The sequence below is a fragment of the Schistocerca cancellata genome, chromosome 4 (assembly GCF_023864275.1).
Source record: "Schistocerca cancellata isolate TAMUIC-IGC-003103 chromosome 4, iqSchCanc2.1, whole genome shotgun sequence".
Classification (NCBI taxonomy): domain Eukaryota; kingdom Metazoa; phylum Arthropoda; class Insecta; order Orthoptera; family Acrididae; genus Schistocerca; species Schistocerca cancellata.
In genome coordinates, this window is record NC_064629.1 from 568,703,976 (window position 1) to 568,721,017 (window position 17,042).

The 17,042-nt window shown below is 43.3% G+C and overlaps 1 protein-coding gene across 6 annotated transcripts in view; it reads left to right on the forward strand.

Annotated features, from left to right (window-relative positions):
- LOC126184724 (centromere protein J) overlaps positions 1-12,673 on the forward strand; it is a 259,648-nt gene extending 246,975 nt beyond the window's left edge. For all 6 annotated transcript variants that reach the window (XM_049927255.1, XM_049927253.1, XM_049927257.1 and 3 more), the window contains 2 exons: positions 1,839-2,034; positions 12,325-12,673. In XM_049927255.1, coding sequence (XP_049783212.1) covers positions 1,839-2,034; positions 12,325-12,456 — 328 coding nt within the window. In that variant the 3' untranslated portion in view covers positions 12,457-12,673. The remainder of the gene's footprint in view (positions 1-1,838; positions 2,035-12,324) is intronic.
- The last annotated feature ends 4,369 nt before the right edge of the window (positions 12,674-17,042 follow it).

A 17,042-nucleotide genomic window follows, 5' to 3' on the forward strand; every position in this document is an offset into this window, starting at 1 on the left:
ACTCCACCCTTAACGTCTGTTGTTAAGTTCCACTATAGCACTAGCTTACGACCGTGTATTTGAATCAGTTTTGTATTAATGCTAGTGCCATTTTGAAGGTGTCCTGGAATCCATTTCAGTACGTCATCTCCTAGTTTTGGTCATTTTACATTCAGTCCTCTATTTGCACATTTAATCCTTCTAATTTTTTTCAGTTCTTCTTTACTTGCCCACTGATTGTGAATGACTTTCTCTGTCGGTGGGGGGGCTGAAATGCTGCTCAGCTGCTCTGTTTCCATGTTGTTCTGCGTAAGTTATTACTTTCAGTTTATAGCCTGCATCGTATGAAAACCTTTTATTTTTTCCATTACGAAACTAGCTACTAACTAAAATATTGTAGTGTTACTGATAATACAAATCATTATCAGTTAAAGTTCACTGGCTCAGTTGGCTGCAATGACGCACCATAGGCTAGTCAGTGTTCTGGGTTTAAAATGGTGGGGCTGGAGGGAGACAGTACTAGCAAGCTTGTGAATCCCTGCAATTCATGTTCGGCATATCAGTTCAGTTCTGCTACCAGTTGAATCCAATGTTGCCAGATAGAGATAGGTTTCTCGTCGCATCAAATATATGGCCATTTTTAAGACTGGCGGGAATTTAAAATCAAATATTGAACATTTTTATATTAATTTACAGTATGACACACCTGAATTTTGGAGGCAATTTTTCGAAGAAAAAAACGAGTCTTATAGTCCGTAAAATACAGTACACTCATAATGTGATTGTAATAGTATACAAAGTTGCTGCTATCAGTTCAAGTATACACTATTGTGCACTGTACAGTAGCATGTGGAGTGTATATATGCAGATATAGAAATACACACTCATTCTGTGACTGTGAATAGTGCAAGTTGCTCCTGGTCACGTGTCCACCGTGGACAGCAGGGCGCCCGCAGACGTGCAGGCAGTTAGGCATTTGGGCCGGAACCTGTGCAACATTTCTGAAGAGCCAAGCGCACGCTGGTGGGGTTGGCCAAGTGGTTCACTTGTTATTACTCCTATTAAGCTACCTGGCAGGTAGCCTATACGAGCTCCACCTGCTAATGCCATAAGGGGCTGTGTTGGAATATCTGGGAATAATGTTTCTTATGGTATCAGAATGTTGGATTTAAAATGAGAGGATTTGGTGCACTTGAAAATTTGTATCCAAAATCTATTCTTTGCACTTACAATGCATCTACGTAGATGCCTAGATACATATTCTGCAAACCACTGTGAAGTACGTGTAGGTCCTAATTAGGTATATTTTTTATTGTGTTAACTTCTATTTTATTTTTATAGAACTACTTTTTAGACACTTTGTCATCAGCTGCTTTGCACTAAATAATGTTCATCTAATGCCCTTACATGTTTAATAAATAGTAAAAAAAGGGTGAAGTCTTACGCTTGATTCGCTTACTTGTTAAGCACAGAAATATGTCCCATTTCATACATATCTTCCAAACTAGGTCATTTTAGCTTTGTGCTGCTTCTGCTTCCTCTGTCACACTGTGCTTGTTCAGTATAAGAGAGGTGTTTCACACTATTGAAGATGAAGTAGTGCTCATAGCTCTGGTATGCATTTTAGAACCCATGTTTATTAGACTTTATCACTACGAATGATCATTCCTGTCATATTGCTCAGTATTGACCATTCCTCCTGGGACACCCTTATTTCTTTGATTACTTTGAAATGCCGTACTTAAATTTCTGATTTAATTAGTGTCCTTTGATTCCTTGTGTTAAAAATGTATTGGTTTTTTATACCAGTGAAAGGTTGTCTCTTTGTTTTTAATATTTCTGTAATTTTTTTCTCCAAGTGGACAGACAGAACTAAAAAAGCCAGATGGTACAATAAAAACAAATTACATAAATGGTGCAGCACAAACGGTATTTCCTGATGGTCATGTAGAGTGGGTCCTGAATGATGGAAGACAGTGTATAATTGATCAGAATGGTGAAAAAACCTGGTACTTCCCTAATGGACAAAAGGAAATCCACACCAAAGACCACAAGGTAAGGAAATAGTACCTTTGCATTAACTTTTACTGGTACATTCTTAAGATAATGGAAAAATACTTAACTAGTGATGTTACTGTTAAATGTAAAAAATTGACTACAGCAATATAAGCTTCTAAATCTTTCTGCAATGTGTTAGCAACTTTTTTGTTTTAACATTTCAGTTTGTAAATGTGAGATTAAACATTGCGTACTAAAGATCAGCTGGCTAAATGTCTTCTAGTAATACTATTTTGCTCATTTTTCCTGACAAAAGCAGAGCTGGAATGTATGTGACAAACAGGAGTATACAGGAAGATGTTTATGTGCTGTTCTGAGTTGTTGAATAAGAGTAGATGTAGAGGAATCTGATGTATTTTTTTCGGAGTATAAAAATGTTTGCAACAAATGGGACATTGGCACATTTGTAATGAGCTGTGGATATTTCATAAGACAATGCCACAGTGTGAAGTGGTTTTAAACAATATGTGGCCCTTCTAATACTGAGTACTTCTACAGTTGGTTAAATCCCAAATGTGTTAGCAGTGAGGCCTTCAGAACTAATGTATATGTATCTTTGAAAGACAAGTTAAATGAACTGGAGTTTTTATTTGTTGCATATAAGATTAGCTGGTGCAGAATGCAAGTCTATACATTATATAGTTGGACTAAAACAGTCAGTAGCGGTGGTCTTCAGGATAAGAGAGATCCTATCTGTATCTACATGTGTTCCATCTGCAGATATTAAACAATATAATCTGTGGCAATAATGTGATAAACGTTTGCGGCAACTCATCTTCAAACCTTCTAGAATAACTAAAATTTTCATATGATGTGTATTCTGAATCGTCAACAGATATTTTATTTTCATCATCTGTAGATTCATAAAGGGCTTTGTAAATAATTTTCTCCTAACATTTCTCCTCTTCGCTGCACATTTTGAACACAAAATGCATGAAACAGAGAGAACTCAAATGTCGCCTAATGCCTAAGAATCAATAACAAAAGTATCAAAAACAATGAATTGTTCAAGTGATACTGCTACTGCCCTCTATGGAGCCTGCAGACCTCACGGATTATTCCGTTAGCTGTAAAAATTGGTTCCAAACCATGCAAAAACCATTGTAACTGACTTGACATAAGATTGCTTCTGCTGCGCATTCCTGTTTCCCACAAGTTATGTAATATTACGTCAGCTGCACGCCAAGTGCAGCACACCAAACATCTGAGCCAACTGTAATTTTTTGTCTGCTAAAGTCGCACCTCAGAATTACAGAATTAATGATTCCACAGACCATCGTCGTGGCCTGGAGCCTGAGGCACATCCTAGCCACATTCCTGCCCATCCCTCCTAAAGTGGTATTCTGCCACCCACCCACACACTATCTGTGTCCATCATTATGCCACATCCACTCCCAGCCCCTTGCCACATGGGTGTGACCCATGTGGCAGAACCAGGTGCAAGACCTATCTGATACATCCATCCAGAACATCCAACTCCAGACGCATTACAGCCTTATCCTATCCCATCAGAGGCAGGAACATCTGTGAAAACAGTCACGTTGTATACCAGCTCTGTTGCCCCACTGCAGGTCCGGGGGGTTAGAATAGGCCCGAGGTATTCCTGCCTGTCATATGAGGTGACTAAAAGGAGTTTCACATGTTTCGGCCTTTATGTGATGGTTCCCAGTAGGGTTTGACCTACATTCTTCAAAAATTTCCTGAATAGAGAGCCAATTGGGGAAGGGCGCCTTACAAGGTGCATCGTGTCCATCGTGCATTGAGATCTTAAGCCCACTTTCGTGTCGTCGCATTGCAGTCCTGCCCATTCTCCATCTGTTGGTCGAGGACACCTTCCTGGGTGAATTTTCCACCATGCACTACGCAGTGTCGATTTCTGCGTCGCTGATGTCCATGGACTTCTTTGCACCTGATATCCAGCACAGTAGCCAATCCATTTTGGTGGGGCCACCATGTACCACCGACTACACAGGGATCGCTCTGCTAATGCTTGTGCTCTTAACTCCCCACGTATACCAAGGGGTAGATGCCCATTCCCCTGGGGCGTCGGGACTCCCGGCAATGGCCATCCTGCCAGGTGGCCTTTGCTGCAGCTGGGTGGTGCCCGTGGAGATGGCCCCTGGTTGGAGTGGGTGGCATCAGAGCGAATGACACGCGATGAAGTGTAGTACATCATCTCTTGCTGTTGGTGAAACACCAGCAGTCTCTAAGCGATCACTAGCTCGATTCAATGCACAGAAGTACAACTCCAAATCGTTCCCCTCCCTGGCCACACCATGGGAGGGACGTCAGGCTAAGGATGGCAATGGATCTTACTCACCCTGGTACCTTGGATGTTCGAGAGCTGATGGGCAATCTTTCATGATGATGAAGCCTCAATTTTTTGTTGAGCATTTAGAGGACAAGTTTGGGGAGGTGGAGGGCTTGTCCAAAACGAGATCTGGTTCAGTCTTGATCAAAACAGCATTCTCTGCCCAGTCACGGGAGTTACCGTATTTACTCGAATCTAAGCCGCACTTTTTTTCCGGTTTTTGTAATCCAAAAAACCGCCTGCGGCTTAGAATCGAGTGCAAAGCAAGCGGAAGTTCTGAAAAATGTTGGTGGGTGCCGCCACAACTAACTTCTGCCGTCGAATATATGTAGCGCTACACAGGCATGCTTTGTAGGCACAAAGATAAATACTGGTACCAAATCCTCTGTGTCAGTAAATAAATTTTCTAAAAAAAGGTGGAACACGAGCTTTTTTTCTCCGCCCCGAGTTTTGACCACTGCATTTTCATACATTATCCAACGAAGTAAATAGAAATTCCTTATTGTTCATCTTCAAATGTAGCAGCATTTCAATGTACTACGAAAATCCGACTGGCAAGACTGTTTGGGGTGTTTGTCAATATGGCCAACTATACGTTCTGAATTTTTCCTACCCGTGAGAAGAGATGGTTGCTAATAGGAACTTCTATGAATTGTGAATCACATGCAGTAATCTCTTCACCATAAGAATAATACGAATATAAACATTTTGCCATTTATTGTTTCGTGTTTGCTGCCATCTCATTTAAATCCTGTCTGCCTAATAAACTACGAAACTAGAGTCAGACAACAGCAAACGCGGAAGAATATACATATCATGTCATGTTTATATTCGTATTATTCTTATGCCTAATAGTGATACAGTCAGAAATGAAGCACAGCAATTGACTAGATCTTTAAATCTAAGATGACTCTAATTTCTGTGCAGAATGTAATGTACTAAAGAGGCGCCTGCAAAGATTTTCAAATGGAGAAAAAATTTAGCTAAACTCTCGTTCAGAACATCTTCTATCATACGCAGTATATTATTTGGTTCTTGTTGATCATTATCAAAGAAAGCAGCAGTGTAAGTAATAACAAATAGCAGTATCTCGCCATTGTTTCGCTAATGAGACGATTCCTCTCTCTTTTATTTTTTTAATTGTAAGCGGCGGTAGTGCGCACTAAAGCAAGCCCTGCCGCGAGCGGTGACAGGCCGCAAACACGCACTATCAGAATGCGACAAACAATGCATGACACAGTACAGTAATGCATTTTCAGCTTAGAGTGACGTAAACACCTATAACAAAGAAAACGGCGCTTTGCAGATCAAAGAAAAATAAGCAATCAATTCAAACCAGACGAAGCACGTGAAAAAGGAAGGGTACCCGTATAAATACGGACAGAGCGCCTGACGCATAGCAATGGCTGCCTGGTAAAGTTTAACTGCTCAGGTTACGACTCGAACCAAACAACTGTAGATGTATCGTCATTCGTTCGACCTAAATTGTGTCTTCTATTACAATGGACCAACCTTGTTTCGATTTGGAGACGCGGCCTAAAACTTTTCTCTCCCCTTGAATTTCGAGTCTCAAATTTCAGATGCGGCTTAGATTCGGGAAATTTTTTTTTCCTTGATTTTGAGTCTCATTTTTCAGGTGCGGCTTAGATTCGAGTGCGGCTTAGATTCGAGTAAATACGGTATTTCCTTGGGACAAGCTGGGGGTGTTTCTGTAACCATCACTCCCCATAAGATCTTAAATATGGTGCAGGGTATCATATTTCACAGAGACCTTCTTTTGCAGTCCGACGATGAGCTGCGCACCAGTGTAGAGCGGCTAGGTGTACATTTTGTCTGCTGTGTCCACCAGGGTCTGAAGGATAATCAGGTTGCCACCACTGGTGCCTTCATCTTGGCCTTTGAGGGTGATACATTGCCCGAGAAGGTCAAGGTGATGGTCTACCGGTGTGATGTAAAGCCCTGTATCCCTCCCCCCATGCGATGCTGGAAGTTCAGCCATATGTCTTCCCGCTGTACTTCCAGCGTCACATGCCGAGATTGCGGACGCTCATCACATCCCAATACTCCATATTCCCAAATTTGTGTCAATGCACAAAGCACCATTTGCCTTGCTTGCCTTGCTTGCCAGCAGGATTCGCCAGAAAGAAAGGAAAATCATGGAGTACAAGACCCTGGACAGACCGACCTACACTGAGGCTAAGAGAGAATTTGAATGCCTGCATCCTGTGCGTATGATGTCTTCTTACGCCGCTGCTATAACAGTTCTGGCACAATCAGCTCCGCCAACCCAGGTCACCTCTCAGAGCCGGAAGACTACACCTGCCCCCTTGATGGTGGGGGCCTTTCTCTCCCTGTTGCTCCTGCACCACCCACTTCGGGAGCAACACCCCCACCCAACCATCGGGGACGTCCGTCCTCACTTCTAAGCCGGAGAAGTGTAAGTCTTCTACGGCTTCTCTCTCTAGGAAGGGGTCTGTTGGGTCACTCCCTTCCCAGGTTTATTCTAGTGGGAAAGACGACACCTGCCAGTGGCTGAAGAGCCAAAAAGCAGTTGGTCGTAGGGCTTCACACTCATCCTCAGTCCCGGAGACTGAGCCAGTGAAGTCCTCCCAGCCAGGGGAACCCAAGGAGCAGCGAGAGAAATCCAAAAAGAAAACCCCTAAGACCAAGGAATTTGCGGTGGCACCCACACCACCGCTATCTACAAGCTCTGCGGCTGAGAATGGGATGGAGATTTTGGCGTTCGCTGAGGACCAAGATCTAGCCAGACCCTCAGACAGAATTGATATAGACTGCTCAGGCAATAAATCGGTGGCAGCAGGTGACTCTGAGGCGTAAACTGCCTCATTGAATGTTCCATGCCTTCCCCGTCTCACGATGTCATCCTCCAGTGGAATTGGGGCGGTTTTTTCCACCGCCTGACTGAGCTAGAGCAACTGTTATGCTTTACACCTGCTATCTGCATTGCCCTCCAGGATACCTGGTTCCCAGCAATGTGGACCCCTGCCCTCCATGTCTATAAGGGATATTACAGGAACCGTAGCGACAATAATCCAGTGTCAGGTGGAGTTTGCATTTATGTCCTAAACTTGGTATGTAGTGAACATGTGCCCCTTCAAACCCCTCATGAAGCTGTGGCTGCCGGAATGAGGACAACGCAGGAAATAACTGTCTGCAATGTATATCTTCCTCCAGATGGTGCAATACCCCAGAATGTATTAGCTGCACTTCATCATCAACTCCCTAAACCTTCCTACTTCTGGGAGTATTTAATGCCCATAACCCCTTGTGGGGTGGTACCATGCTTATTGGCCAAGGCAGATATGTCGAAACTTTGTCGCCATTCAACCTCTGCCTCTTAAATACTGGAGCCCCACACATTTCAGTGTGGCTCATGGTAGTTACTTGGCCATTGATTTATCAATTTGCAGCCCAGGACTTCTCTCATCTATCCACTGGAGAGCACATGACAACCTGTATGGTAGTGACTCCTTCCCCATCTTCCTGTCACTGCCCCAGCGTCAGACACACGGCGCCTGCCCAGATGGGCTTTGAACAAGGCGAACAGGGGAACTTTCACCTCTGCTGTCACTGCTGAATGTCCCCCATATGGTAACATAGATTTTGATGGTTAAGCAGGTGACTAGCACAATTGTTTCTGCAGCAGAAAACGCGATCCCTCGCTCTTTAGGGTGCCTGAGGTGTAAGGCAGTCCCTTGGTGGTCGTCGGAAGTTGCTGAAGCAATTAAGGAGCACCGGCGAGCTCTACAGCGGCACCCTAGCCTGGAGCACCTCATAGCATTTAAATGGCTCTGTGCCTGTTTTCGCTACCTTATCAAACAACGGAAGGAGGAGTGTTGGGAGAGATAAGTCTCCACCATTGGGTGCCATACATCACCTTCCCAAGTCTGGGCAAAGATCAAACGTCTTTTCAGGTGCCAGGTCCCAACAGCTGTTACCATAAATGTCGAGTTATGTATCGAGGCAAACACGATTGCTTAGCACTTTGCTCGAGCCTCTGCATTGGAGAATTACTCCCCAGCGTTTCGCACACTAAAACGGCAGCTGAAAGGGAGTGTCCTGTCATTCACTACACGCTGCTGTGAATCCTGTAACGCCCCATTTACAGAGTGGGAGCTCCTCAGTGCCCTTGCACATTGCCCCGACACAGCTCCTGGGCCTGATCGCATCCACAGCCAGATGATTAAACATCTCTCATCTGACTACAAACGACATCTTCTCGTCATCTTCAACCGGCTGTGATGCGATGGCATCTTCCCATCGCAATGGCGGGGGAGCAGCATCATTCCGGTGCTCAAACCCGGTAAAAATCCACTTAATGTGGATAGCTATTGGCCCATCAGCCTCACCAACGTTCTTTGTAAGCTGCTGAACGTATGATATGTCAGCTGTTGGGTTGGGTCCTGGAGTCCTGTGGCTTGCTGGCTCCATGTCAGAGCGGCTTCCGCCAGGGTCACCCTACCACTGATAATCTTGTGTCCATCGAGTCTGCCATCCGAACAGCCTTTTCCAGACGGGAACACCTGATTGCTGTCTTTTTTTACTTACGTAAAGCATATGACGTGACTTGGCGACATTATATCCTTGCCACATTGTATGAGTGGGGTCTCCGGAGACCGCTCCCGATTTTTATCCAAAATTTTCTGTCGCTCTATACTTTCCGTGTCCAAGTTGGTGACTCCCATAGTTCCATCCATATCCAGGAGAATGTAGTCCTGCAGGGCTCTGTATTGAGTGTCTCTCTATTTTTAGTGGCCATTAATGGTGTAGCAGCAGCTGTTGGGCCCTCCGTCACACCTTCTCTGTATGCAGACGACTTCTGCATTTCGTGCTACTGCTCCAGTACTGTTGTTGCTGAGTGGCACCTCCAGGGATGCATCCACAAGGCGCAGTCATGGGCTCTAGCCCACAGCGTCCAGTTTTCAGCAGCAAAGTCATGTGTCGTGCACTTCTGTCGGCGCCATACCATTCATCCGGAACCCGCACTTTACCTTAATGATGATCCACTCACTGTAGTGGAGACATATCAATTCCTAGGACTGTTTTTCAATGCTCGATTGACTTGGCTCCATCATCTTCGTCAGCTTAAGCAGAAGTGCTGGCAGCATCTCAATGCCCTCCGTTGCCTGAGCAACACCAATTGGGGTACAGATCACTGTACGGTGCTGCAGCTCAGCAGAGGCCTTGTCCAATCCTGAATTGACTATGGGAGTGCGGTTTATGGTTCGGCAGTGCCTTCAGCATTGCATTTACTCGACCCTGTGCACAACTGTGAGGTTCGATTAGTGACAGGAGCTTTTAGGACGAGTCTGTTGACCAGCATCCTAGTGGAGGCTGGTGTCCCTCCATTGCAGATCAGACATGCACAACTGCTCGCCAATTACACAGCACATATTCATAGTTCCCCTGAGCATCCGAATTACCGTCTCCTTTTCCCGCCCGCAGTAGTCCATCTCCCGCATTGGCTGCCCAGATCGGGGCTAACGATTGCAGTTTGTGTGCGGTCCGTTCTCTCCGAATTGGAGTCATTCCCTTTACCACTTCTACTTGTGGTCCCTTCACGTACACCTCCATGGTGTGCACCTCAGCCGCAGCTTCCATGGTGTACGCCTCGGCCGCAGCTTCGTCTGGACCTTTTGCATGGCCCTAAGGACTCCATTAACCCCGCCGCTTTCCGCCGTCACTTCCTCTCGATTCTGAATGTGTTCCGGGGCTCTGAAGAGGTTTACACTGACGGCTCAATGGCTGATGGTCACGTAGGCTTTGCATATGTTCATGGAGGACATATTGAGCAGCGCTCCTTGCCAGTCGGCTGCAGTGTTTTCACTGCAGAGCTTGCGGCCTTATCTTGAGTACATCCGCTCATGCCCTGGCGAGCCATTTATTCTGTGTAATGAAGCAATGAGCAGCATACAAGCTATAGATCAGTGCTACCGTTGCTACCTTCTGGTAGCGTTCATTCAGGAGTCCATCTATGCCCGCTGTTCCGGGGTGTTTGTGTGGACCCCAGGACACGTCGGAATCCCTGGCAACAAACTTGCTGATAGGCTGGCCAAACAGGTGATGCAGAAACCGCTTCTGGAGATAGGCATCTCCGAAGCTGAGCTGCGTTCTGTCTTACACCACAGTGTTTTCTGGCTTTGGGAGACGGAATGGCATAACAGCACGCACAACAAACTGCGTGTCATTAAGGAGACTGTGAATGTGTGGAAGTCTTCCATGCAGGCCTCTCACAGGGAATCAGTTGTCCTCTGCTGGCTCCGCATTGGCCATACGTGGCTAACTGCTCCGTTGTGTGGACCCACCACAGTGTTGCAGTGGCTCCCAAATGACAGTCATCCACCTCTTGCTGGACTGCCCACTTTTAGCCGCTCTGCGGCAGACTTTTAACTTTCCCAGCACCCAACCTTCGGTGTGTGGCAACAATGCCTCGACAGCAGCTTTAGTTTTATGTTTGATCCGTGAGAGTGGGTTTTATACTTCGATGTAGGTTTAGCACATGTCCTTTGTTCCTCTGTGTCCTCCACCCTAGTGCTTTTAGGGTGGAGGTTTTAATGTGTTGCAGAGTGGCTGGCTTGCCCTTTTTATTTTCGTGGTTGGCCAGCACTGTAATCTGCTTTCATGTTTTACTCTCTTCTGTTTCTAGCACCTCTCTATTGTTTTCTTGTCCTCTTTTGTTCCTCCTAGTGTTCGTTGCCTTCCCTTAGTTCTTGTGGCTTTTCCTTACTTTCCATTTTGTGTTATATGTCTCGTCCGTTTTATTCTCACACTTGTGGCATTGTTTTATTAGGAACAAGGGACCGATGACCTCATGGTTTGGTCCCTTCTCCCGGCTTTAAACCAACCAGCCAACCAACCAACCAGCTCTGTTGAGCATCATCAGGATCCTTTCCCGAACACTAGCTTCTCTGAACTTCGTAAATGGGAATTGTCCTTGCAACATACTTTTTTGTTCCTGTAGTACCTCTTGACCTGAATCTTCACTAGCCTCCCATCTCCATGACCCTGTCTTCACTCATCCGTCCTCTATATAATTGTCGTCATGCAGTACACAAACTCATTGGTGCTGGTGCCAGTGTCCTCGTCACACTCCTACCACCCATGTTTGTATCTCTGGTAGTAGTAAAATCGGTTCCACTGTAATTGTGATTTATAAAGGAGGGGAGTAGCTTTACCCTAAAAAACTTGTAAAGCGAGGTATAGCAAGTTGTAGCATATTATAATAATTACTAATTTTATGAAAACCTAATGAAAATGTTTTTGAAATTTCTACTATCTTCCGTCCACCATGGAAAGTGGAATGCCCGCCAGTGGGCATAGGGACCAGATTGACTACCACTGCTTTCAGCTGTCAGCCTTCCTCCCACTCCCCACCTCCTTTCTCCCATGACCCACACCACTCCCTTACACCAGCCAGGCTGACAAGCAACTTAACAAGAGAGTGAAATATCTGTGTTAAGTATTTTTTAATGTAGTAACATTACATTAATAGGTTACATAAATTGCATGTTCGAATTTTCTTTAGCTGTGTGTTTGTCACATTTTTCTGTGTAATAAGTGTGTGTGCACACACGATATGTATAAGACTTATCATTCCAACCATTTTTATCTGTAATCAGAATCCAGAGTTATCAGTATGTGATCATTTGAATTATTAGTTTTTGCTACAGAAACTGACCCATATAAGTTTGTGATATTCAGTATAGATACTTCGTGTAAATAAGATTTTTATAATCAGAAATTTCTTTATACCTATTTAGTTGTGTGCCTGTTACAGTGAAAGGATCTGGAAGAAAAAATCAAACCCTTATAGCACCACCGAACCTTTATAGTCATGTACATTTTATTTCAGTTCAAAGAATGAACTACACGATACTGATAATTCATTTTTCTTGTTGTAAAACAGTATGGCCAACAATTTTCCCATACATTAAATTTGGTGTTTTTATTTCTAGAGACGGGAGTACCCAGATGGAACAATCAAATATGTTTTCCCTGATGGTAGTATGAAAACAAAATATGCAAATGGCCGCATCCGGGTAAAAGATAAACATGGAAAACTTATAATGGATTCAGACTTGCAGTAAGATAAAGTTAATGACACTGGTATTTATTTATGTTACAATAACTACTGGAAAGTTGCTTTGTAACTTGTGTAAAAAAAAATCTGTATATAATTATGGTCAAGGCATATGACAAAAAGAGGAAAAGCAGTAAAAAATGTGAAATGCAACGGCATACAGATAAGTGAATTATTACTACTTAGATAACCAAAAAGTTTATTAAAAATTTGTTTTATAACCAGTGATTTGTTTTTAAAAAATTGCCACATGAGAAAGATCTTTGAAAACACACTTCATTGAGTGAATGTTACCATAACAGTGTCTTAGCCAAGAGAACGTTTTATTGATAATTAAAGTTCAGGTAGTTTCAATCTGAACACAGTAGGTGGCTAACAATCACTGTGACTCAGCAGTTGTAATTGTGTTGCAAGTGAGTACTCTTCATCTTCTATCTGAATGTCTCACACTCTTCATATAAATACTGTTAAAGTTAAGTGTCAGACTCACAATACAAACCCATTTGGGGAAGAATGAAAGTTAACAGTACTAAACTGTACTTAAAATTCACACACATTTGGTACATGTATTACACACACACACACACACACACACATACACACACACACACATAGTGGGCATATCATATGTTTATATTTTAGTGCCGGACAAAAAAATTCGGGAATTACAAAACAGGCGTAAAACTTTGGAGCTAGCTATTGATACCACTAAGATCCCCTGTTCAGGGTTGCATGTTCATATGTAATATGGCAGTGTTCATCAATGATACCTCACTACTCTTGAAGAGACAAGCAGCTGATATCCAGATTGTCATTATGTATATGCCACATAATAATGTATTTGACAATAGGAGTATCTTGTGTATTATGAGGTAGCTTCCCTGTACTAACAGTAACATTATGCTTCAGGTCCCAATACAATTACATCCTCGTATGCAACAGATCGAACTTCAGGAAGAATATAATAATTCCAACTACAAAGAAAGCAAGTGCTGATAGGTGTGATGTACTGAATTGTCATTTTAATGCCATGGTTTCAAAATACTGACAAAGATTATTTACAGATGAATAGAAAAACTGGTAGAAGCTGACTTCAGTTAATATCAGTATGGATTCTGATGAAATGTAGAAACATGCCAGCCCTGACGCCGGCTACAAGCGCTTTTCACTTGCTGTGTTAAAAGATAAGTAATGTAGCTAGTAATTAATTGTTTTAGCTGTCTGTTCTATAGTATTTACGTGCATTAGTGTCAGATACACGTTATAAATTAAAGGTTTCAGTTTTTATTTGCGTCGGAATAAGATAAGCAAAGTTTCTATTTGGGACAGTTCAAAGGGTACACAAACGTTTGTTTACATTCTCAACTGACGTTAATCACTTGGGATTATCAATTAATTCAGTGCACAATACTTAGTATTTGCAATTATTAGTGTCATTTAGGCTCAATACATTGAAGGTAGTTTTTATACGTTTTATTAGGTTACTTTTCGTGTGAACGTAAATGTTTGTTTACATTGTCAATAAGAGAGTTAATCAGTTTAAGTTAGTGTACAATACTCAGTATTCACGTTTATTACCATCATATAGACTCGATACTTTGAAGGTAGCAGTTTTCATACGTTTTATTAGGAATAGTGATACTGACAGTGATTTCTAACCTCACTTGTATACGTTTGACTAGCGCAACCTGCAATCGTAAACAGTTAAACAAACGTAAAATACGTGGTAAATTAGTATTGCACTACAATATCTAAGTAAATCAGTGTTACAATACAACTTCTGAACCTTATTACATATGGTTTAGTTAGCAGAAAGCTAACTCACCTTGCTGTCTGCTTAAATTCCTTAGCTTGTTGTGGGCTTCAGTATCGTGTACTGTAAGCCCATCGGTTCCTATAAAGTAGAATTTGTATTTGTGCTTTACATTCTGAACTCTTATTGTTAGCTAAAGGTTTTGTTTTGTACCTGCATCTGTCAGTGTACAATACCCAGTGTTTATGTTTATTAGTGTCATTTAGACTCGGTACATTTAAGGTAGCAGTTTTTATAGTTTTATTAGGTCATTTTCGCGTGTACGTAAAAGCTTGCTTAAATTTCAAATACGAGGGATAATCAGTAGGTGCAGCTTACCATAGGTCACTGTTTAATTCGTTTATAATATTCACTAGAGATAGTCCATAGCAGTTTACTGTAGGTCACTGTCTTATTCTTTAGTATTCACTAAATAGCCCCTAGCAGGAAAATAAGCACCAGATCTCATTTCTACCATAAATTTTTATTTTCATTATTGAGTGTCCTTTCTGCCAACTAGAGTGTAGCTGTTAACCTTGTGTGACAGTAGGTTTCCTTAAGTTTTTTAATAGTAAATCAGTTATTAGCTAGACTGTGTCTGTTGTGTGCAGATGCAGGAGGAGTTGGCCAAAGTCCAAACGCAGCTGGAAGCTTTGTTGGCCACAGTCAACAAGCTCCAGAGTGCCACCTTGAGGTGCGGTGGGGATGGGGTGCCTGGGGCAGCCTCTGCTGTACTAGATGTGCAGGGGGGGATGTCTCAGCTATCTGTCACTGAGCCGACCTCAGGTGCGACTGAGCTGGCTGGCCCACTCTCACCTCAGTGTGGGTGGCAGACTGTGTCGAGGTCTTGAGCCTCAAGGCGAAGGCTGCATGGGGGAAGCAGGCTCCTGCCAAATCACATGCACTTTGCTAATAGATTCAGTGTGCTATCTGATGCTGGGGAAGGGGGTAGGGGGGGGGGGGGGGGGAGGCTGAGCCGGATCAGACTGAACCTTCTGCCAGGATAGTGGCTGCTCCTTCAGCAAGGTCCGGACAGGCACGTGGGGGTAGGGGTTTGTTAGTTATTGGGAGCACCAATGTTAGGCGGGTCATGGAGCCCCTCAGGAACATAGCAGCTAGGGCGGGGAAGAAGTCCAACGTTCACTCGGTGTGCTTGCCGGGGGGCCTTGACCAGGATGTGGAAGAGGCTCTTGCGGCGGCTATCGAGCGTGCAGGGTGCAGCCAGCTGCAGATTGTTGTGCATGCCGGCACCAATGATGCCTGTCATCGGGGTTCTGAGGAAATCCTTGGGTCCTTTCGACGGCTGGGTGAATTGGTGAAGGCAACCTCCATCTCTCGAGTAGTGGAAGCCAAGCTGACAATCTGCAGCATCGTACCCAGGGTGGACCAGGGTCCTCTGGTTTGGAGTCGAGTGGAGAATCTAAACCAGAGGCTACATCAACTCTGTGAAGAAAATGGTTGTAGATTCCTTGACCTACGCTATGGGGCGGAAGGTTGTAGGACGCCCCTCGATAGATCAGGGGTGCACTACACACAGGAAGCAGCTACATGGGTAGCACAGTACTTGTGGCATGCACATGGGAGTTTTTTTAATTAGGTTCCTCCCCATGGGAAACAAACCGCTGGCCCGAAAAATTACCAGTTCATGGCACTGATGTGGGTGTGCCAACTGTAAAAATTGTTAGTTCGCCTAAACAGGTCATTCCAAAGGATTTAAATATGCTTAATCTCATGTTAGTAATTTGTCGAAGTGTCTGTAGCAAGATCCCTGAGTTAATCTCCGAAATAAACAGTAGCAATGCTGATATTTATTAGGTACCGAAAGCTGGTTGAAACCAGACATAAAAAGCAGTGAAATTTTGAACTCTTGATTGGACAGTGTTTAGGAAGGATAGGACTGATGCTGTTTTCATTGCAGTAAAAAGCTGTTTAAACGCAGTTGAGATCGATACTGTGTTGGACTGTGAAATAGTCTGGATAAAGCTGTCAATCAGACAAGGATTGACCATTGTATTAGGATTTTTTTATAGACCACCAGCATCCGCAACAAATGTTGCAGAACATTTCAGGGAAAGTCTTGAGTACATAGGAAGTAAATATCCAAATTATCCATTAGTTATAGGTGGAGACTTTAATCTATCATCCATTGACTGGGAAAAGACATGTTTATCACAGGGGGCAGAAGCAAAGATTCGTGTTAAGTTATTCTAGGAGTGCTCTCAACATATGACCTTGAGCAATTGATTAGAAAACCAACTCGAGATGGGAACATATTAGATTTCTTGGCCACAAACAGACCTGATCTTTTTGAGGAAGTTAATCTAGAAGAAGGTATTAGTGACCATAAAGTCGTTGTGGCTTCTATGTCAGTGGAAGTTGCAAAAAAAAGAAAAGAAAAGAAACAGCGTAGAGTTTTATTGTTTGGGAAAGCAAATAAAAATGTCATTAATGAATATCTGCATAGTCAGCTCCAAGCATTCACCATGGGACACAAAGATATTGAGCATCTTTGGTTGGAATTTAAGGGTATTGTCCACCATGTGCTAGAGAAGTATGTGCCTAGCAGAAGTATAGGGGAGGGAAAGGATCCACCTTGGTACAACAAACATATTAGGAACTTGCTGAGAAAGCAGAGAATTTTACACAGCCATTTTAAACGTAGTCACTGCCCTGCTGACAAACAGAAATAATTCGAAATGAAAGCCGCTCTCAGAAGGACAATTTAACGAATTTTAATGCAATATTTTATCTGCAGATTCTAAAAATAACACCAAAAAATTTTGGTCATACGTAAAATCTAT